Here is a 6,678-nt window from a genome sequence, read left to right as displayed (position 1 = left end):
GAAGATGAGACCTCCCAGCCCTCTGCTCTTCCTGCTGTACGTCACGCTGTCCCAGAGTCTGAAGGTGGTCTCCAAGAGGGGCTCCGGTAGGTCACCTTTACCTCTACCTCTACAGCAGCTTCTTCATGCCACCTGTGTGTGTGTGTGTGTGTCTGTATGTGTGTGTGTGTGTGTGTGTGTGTGTGTGTGTGTGTGTGTGTGTGTGTGTGTGTGTGTGTGTGTGTGTGTGTGTGTGTGTGTGTGTGTGTGTGTGTGTGTGTGTGTGTGTGTGTGTGTGTGTGTGTGTGTGCCAAGGAAAGTCATTCACTGTAGAGGTTTCATTTCGTAGCATTATATCTGTTTTCAAGGGTGTAGGTTTTGTGTGTTGTCTGCGTTTGTCTGCATTTGTGTGTGCGTGTGTGTGTGGTACGGCATAATAAAATGATTTCAAAGTGAAAAAACAAACAGCAGTTGACTGATCTATCGGCCTGTCTCCGGAAAACAAGAGCCAGAAACGCGCATGCCCCCGCGGAATCCCTTTATGTTTATGAGCGATGATTTGATTTCGCTGAGTGGTTTCCTTCGGATGAGTCTTAGCGATGAGTCAGCGTTTCTTATTTTTTGATGTTTTCAGAGAAGAGACGACACCTCTAGCAATTAGCTTAGGTTTCAGTCCATACGCCGAGATTGACAGCCACCAAACGATCCCATCAGTCAGAGGCTGGGTCCGCTAAGGTTAATGCGAAACTCATTTTGGCTCTAAATGCAGCCAAATTGAGCATCAATTGTGAACAAATGCAAAGGTCAAAAGAGGAAAACGGATGAGAGAGAGCGAAGAGCGGAGCTGGAAACTTTGTTCATGACGAGAATAGATATAGGATCTTAAACGAAAGAAAAAGACAGGCGGCCACTGATAAAAAGCTTCTGGGGATCGTGGACAGTAATTGCCGGCACTCAATACACCGGGTTAGTTAAGCCCAAGGGGGGTAAGTTATTGCCATTATGGGGAACCTAATGAAGAGCAAAACACAACACGTGCCATGAATCCAAAACAGATTCTGATGAAATCCCCACATGTCCAAGATCTCATTGTGTGCACTTGTGTGTTTGTGTACGAACACAGTCTATAAATCACCAACTGCCTCCGCGGCGAGCGTGTGTGTGAGCAACGTTTAGGGCCGACATGAGTGGGTATCTGTGAGGTTTTAAGCAGTGACCTTTTGCTAAAGGTTCTCCACCGTATAAAGACTACGAGACGGACACAAAGGGCAGCAGGCAGCTTATCTATGAATAATGTGCTTCAAACGGCCGGGAGGACAATCAGGGACAAAGAACACAGGCCAGGTGTCCGTACGGAAGGAACAACATCCCCACCATTTCTCTCCAGAATCCAGAGAAACCTTGTATAGCCTTGTAAGGTTGAACTGAACTATGAAACTTATGAATTATTAGGCTCAGTCGCCCCCCCCCCCCCCCCCCCCCCCCCCTCTAAGTGCAGACATCCGCAACGGACTGGGGGAAGTTAAGTGTGATAAGGTGTTTTGCTCGTGTCATTCCTGGTAATGTTGGACCTTCTCTAGCCGCTATGCTGCATACCCACTCTAGGAGGGGATAATGGGGGGATATTGGTCAGTTGAAGATTAGAAATGAACACATAATAAGCTATTCATTGGAAAAATAAAAAAGATTGAAAGCATTGGAAAATGATTATATCTAGTCAAGCAGAACGATGTAGGAAGTTGAGCATTTGGCTCGTAGCTTCAGTTAAAACTATATGAAAATGATCAATGGAGTAACATTGATTCAGCAATTAGGCGTCCCGAAAATCAGTTGCATTCCCATTATCTAACTAAGTGATGGGTCTTCTTGGGTCATTTAATTGCTGTCTTAGTAGTGTTGGCTGTGTTTGCCTGCTGGTTAGCATGCTTACTCCCCCGACAAAGAAAAGTTCTTATTTATGTAGATTTATAAAATAATTATATTTGTATCCATTTATTTTTTTAATTTATTTTTTCTCATTATTTATATACACTTTTAACAAAGTAACCTTCTTATTTGCGTCCACTTGGTTTGATACGGTTGTTAAGGCCTAATTTTTTGCAACGCAATGACCATGCTTACGCTTCAACGCAGCAGTGAACCTTTATGGTTCTGCGTCGGGTTTTAGTAAGTGGAACAATCACAGCCCTTGCTGCTACAGCGCCTCGACGTAAGGCTACAATTTTTGGGAGCCGCACGTCAGCCCCTTACGGTGGACGCCAGGAGGGTCCGCAAGGATGTAAAGGATCCGTAACCCCCTTGCGTTGTGTGAACGTGGGACCATGATCAGCTCTTAAGCCAGTGTAGATGTGTTGGCTCACTCCGTCACCTCTTTCTTAGATTCTCTCTCTCTCTCTCTCTCTCTCTCTCTCTCTCTCTCTCTCTCTCTCTCTCTCTCTCTCTCGCTCTCTCTCTCTCTCTCGCTCTCTCTCTCTCTATCTCTCGGGCACTGTATGGATTGAAGGCAGGACAGGAGATCAAATCAATCAAGTGATTCCTCTGGGTCCTGTGCTCAGATATCGATACAAGTGGAGTCAATACCTCCCCCTCCCTCCCTCCACAGGGTCAAAGGTGATTGAGTGTCAACGGGCAGTTTGGCCACTTAATGGCCCTTCGAAAAGACTCGCTGTCTGCCCTGAAGATTATGGATGGAGTTAGCTGGAGAATCAGACAAACTCATGTTGAACTAGTAATCTGGTACATAAACACTTAATCACGTGTGTGTATGTGTGTGTGTGCACGTGTGTGTGTGTGTGTTTGTGTGTGATTGCCTGTGCTTCCATGTGTGTCTATGTGTGTGTGTGTGTGTCTGTGTGTGAGTGTGTGTTTGCGTGTGCTTGTGTGTGTGTGTGTGTGAATGTCTTGTTCGCATGCGTTTTTGAGCGCAGATAAACCCAAACTTAGAAAATACACATGTGAGCAGACAGTGTCTTCACATACAAACACTTTGATCCACAGATTGCAACACACAAGTCACCCAGCCGTCTCACAATAAGCAGTTGGCCTTCCCCAAGACTGCATGATATCGACCACAACAACCACTTAAAAAAGCTTACAAAGGACACAAATTCTGACAGATGAACTACAGCTTTCGAAAAATAATTGTTGCCTTTCCTAATTTGCAATTCAATTTTTTATATTGCGCCGTCTTAAAGTGTGAAGATGGATTCTGAATTATCCATAATACAAGTTTAGGGTTAGGATTAGGTTTACAAGACAATACTTTGTGCCTCTCTTTATGTTGTAGAAAACAACAACAACAACAACAACAACAACAACAACAACAACAACAACAACTAATTGCAGTCTTTTTTCGCCGGTAGGGAATTGTAGTGTTCGACGCCTCAGTCCTGGTCCACACCGTGTCTGTCCATCGGTAGCACATGTGAAACAGGACATCTCCAGCATAGTGATGGTGATTAATAAGCTGATCCAGGCTTTAATTGTTTCCTGGTTCAAAGGTGTGGGACATCTGTCTTCATATGCCGGGTGTGTGGTATGAGATCCCCCCCCCCGCCCCTCCTCCATGAACGATCAGGACCGGGTGGCAATTAAAGCTTAGCATCAGCCCCGTGCTCACCACCATTCCTCTCCCTCTCCGTTCCTCCCTCAAGGGAAACATATCAAAGGTTAAAGTCTTTCCCACTTGGTGATAATTTCTTCCTGCAATCATTTAAAATCCGAGAGTACATGGCCCAAAACGTGGATGGAGGCTTGAGGAGAGTGATGAGGTGAGGGGGGAGGGGGGAGACGTTCACTCTGCTACGGTGAGGACTAGAGGTCCCTCTTCGTCTTGTGTGTTTGAGATTGAGACTCCAATAGGGCTTTTCTTTCCCCCACTGGCGGTCCGGAAGGGGAACTGGGAATTCCTTGCCGTAACCTTGATTACTTGTAAAAGAGGGATCAGCTGGAAAGTCTTGATGAGCCCTCAGGGGACAATGGATAACGATGCTCCAGCATTGATTTCTTTTTTTTTCTCTTCCCTCTTCCTCTTTGTTCGGACAGCATTCCCAGAGTTTGTAGCACTCCGAAATCCTATAATTATTCGATGTGGAATCCGCCCGGGCCGGTGTTACCGCAGTTAATGAGTTTCCTGCTGCTGCTGCAGCAGCCATATTCTCCCTCTCTCCCTTGCCGGGCGTTTGACACTGACCATCGTTTTAATGACCAGTCAGAGGGGCAGGAATTGGATATCAATTGGTGGAGATTGTTGTTGTCTGGTTTCCATGAGCGGCGGCTAGTTTGTGTTTGTGCCTGCAGTTGTGTGTGCATGTGTGCCTCTATATGTGTGTATAGACCCACGTCTTTGCCTCATTTGTGTGTGGATGTAGCGTATTCGACCCCCCCCCCCCCCCCCCCCCCCCCCCCATCGAGGGTGTGCGTGTACTGCTGTGGTGGGGTGTATCTGCTCGCCGGCCCGCCGCCACGCTGCTCGCGGTTCCGAGGCCTGCACTGATGCGGCGTGAGAGATTCACACCCGTGGTCCGGCTGTCATGACTCATCTGTCAGGCGTCCAGGCCTGACCGGGCCTGCCCCCCCCCCCCGGGTTCCGGCCCCGGTCAGACACCCCCGAGCCGGCCCTGGTCCGGCCGGTCTCACTGCTGGAGTCCCGCCCTGTAAAGGAAACGCAGAGCGTAATGAGAGACGACAGGGACTCTTTAACCGAGGGGGGAGGGCGGTTGGGGGAGGGGGGGAGGGGGGAGGGGGGGGGGGGGGGGGGGGGTCTATGTCTGCTCACAAACCCAATTACGAAGCAACGTCGGGCAGTGAGCTGCTGCCAGGAATGTTAAATATGGGCTGGAACTGTCAAGCAGAACCTGACCCCCCACATACACACACGCACGCACACACACACACACACACACACACACACACACACATACACACACATGCGTGCTGTTTTTCTCCGGTCAAGTGTGATGTGATGTGATGGTGGATGGGGGGGTGGTGGGACAGAATTCCAAAACCAAAAAAGAGACAAAAAAGAGAAAAAGAGGCGGGAGGAAGTAAGTTCATCAGACATGGGTGGGAGGCGCCCTGTGTGGCGGCACGACAAAGGAGAGGAAGAAGGGGGAGACGGCGAGACAAAGCGGGGGGGAAAGTGTGAAAATTGGAAGCTTTTGATGGAGAGAGGCAAAGCACGGCAAAGTAAAAGGGTAAGAGACACCGAGACTGAAAATGGTTCCATTTAGGCACTCCAAATGTCACAAAGGAGCCAACAGTACACATCACTAAGCACATGGTCCCGCTGAGCGAGCTGCGAGCTGCCGCGCTAACGGCTTTTAAACCCACACGGCAGGGATGAGTGAACATCCCTGCCGTGGAGAACTACAGCCAGAGCCCAGACCTAACCAGGAACACAGAACCGAGAGCGAAACAAGAACACAGAACCTAACCCAGAGCCCAGACCTAACCAGGAACACAGAACCGAGAGCGAAACAAGAACACAGAACCTAACCCAGAGCCCAGACCTAACCAGGAACACAGAACCGAGAGCGAAACAAGAACACAGAACCTAACCCAGAGCCCAGACCTAACCAGGAACACAGAACCGAGAGCGAAACAAGAACACAGAACCTAACCCAGAGCCCAGACCTAACCAGGAACACAGAACCGAGAGCGAAAAAAGAACACAGAACCTAACCCAGAGCCCAGACCTAACCAGGAACACAGAACCGAGAGCGAAACAAGAACACAGAACCTAAACCAGAGCCTGCAGACCCCACCCAGAACCCAGACCCAACCCAGAACCCAGAAACGAACCCAAAACCAAGACCTAACCCCCAACCCAGTATCCCTAACCCAGGATCCAGACCGACCCAGAACTCAGAACCTATCCCAGAACTCAGAACTAGACCCAGATCCCAGACCTAACTCAGAACCCAGACCCAACTCAGAACCCAGAACATTCCCAGTACCCAACTCATTACCTAACCCAGAACCCAGAACCGCACCCAAAACCAAGAACCGTACCCAAAACCCACGACCTACGCCAGAACTCTGATCTATCCCAGAAGCACATGGGAAACTTCAAACATAGACATTCAGCGAGCGGCTATATTCCTAAGTTGGGATGGGAAACCTTGGGAAAAAAACATACATATAAAAAGTATATATATATATATACCTTGCCGTGGAAATCACATATCAAACTTTGTTTTTCCGGGTCTCCAAAGATTCTAGGTTTCCCTTCCCCACCTATCCAAGATAGCTGCTAGGTAATTAAGGTCTATAGAGAGACAAATGGTAATTCATGCTGAGTCATTGAATTTGTATGAGTATAATTGCCAATCAGAAACGACCGTCCGGTCATCAGTCCGCTAATCTCTTGCTCTTCTTCCTACAGTGCAACCCAGTTTGTTGAACACTGCACCCGGACTTAGTACTTCTGTGTTGAAAGTACTTCTAGAGGAGGGTGTGTGAATACCCAGAGGATGTGTAAACAAAGGAGGTGCCAGATGCTTGCCTCTTTCTAATTGGCTGATGTAGAACACATCCTCATGGGATATCCGGCATGAGGCCCGATAATATCAGAAGCTGTTGACAAATACGGTTTTCGATATAGTTTCAGTTAATCCATACAAAATCAATAGTGAGTTAAGGGAGGGAGAATGCCTCTGAAATCTCCACCACAGGTGACTCTCAGGGTCTAGGCAGACA

General features: G+C 48.2%; 1 protein-coding gene across 1 annotated transcript in view; it reads left to right on the top strand.

Annotated features, from left to right (window-relative positions):
• The first annotated feature begins 4 nt into the window (after positions 1 to 4).
• il1rapl1a (interleukin 1 receptor accessory protein-like 1a) overlaps positions 5 to 6,678 on the top strand; it is a 75,753-nt gene continuing 69,079 nt past the window's right edge. Inside the window, exon 1 of the mRNA XM_056580419.1 lies at positions 5 to 86. Coding sequence (XP_056436394.1) covers positions 5 to 86 — 82 coding nt within the window. The remainder of the gene's footprint in view (positions 87 to 6,678) is intronic.

The sequence above is a fragment of the Gadus chalcogrammus genome, chromosome 20 (assembly GCF_026213295.1).
Source record: "Gadus chalcogrammus isolate NIFS_2021 chromosome 20, NIFS_Gcha_1.0, whole genome shotgun sequence".
NCBI lineage: Eukaryota > Metazoa > Chordata > Actinopteri > Gadiformes > Gadidae > Gadus > Gadus chalcogrammus.
This window is presented reverse-complemented; position numbering and strand designations above follow the sequence as displayed.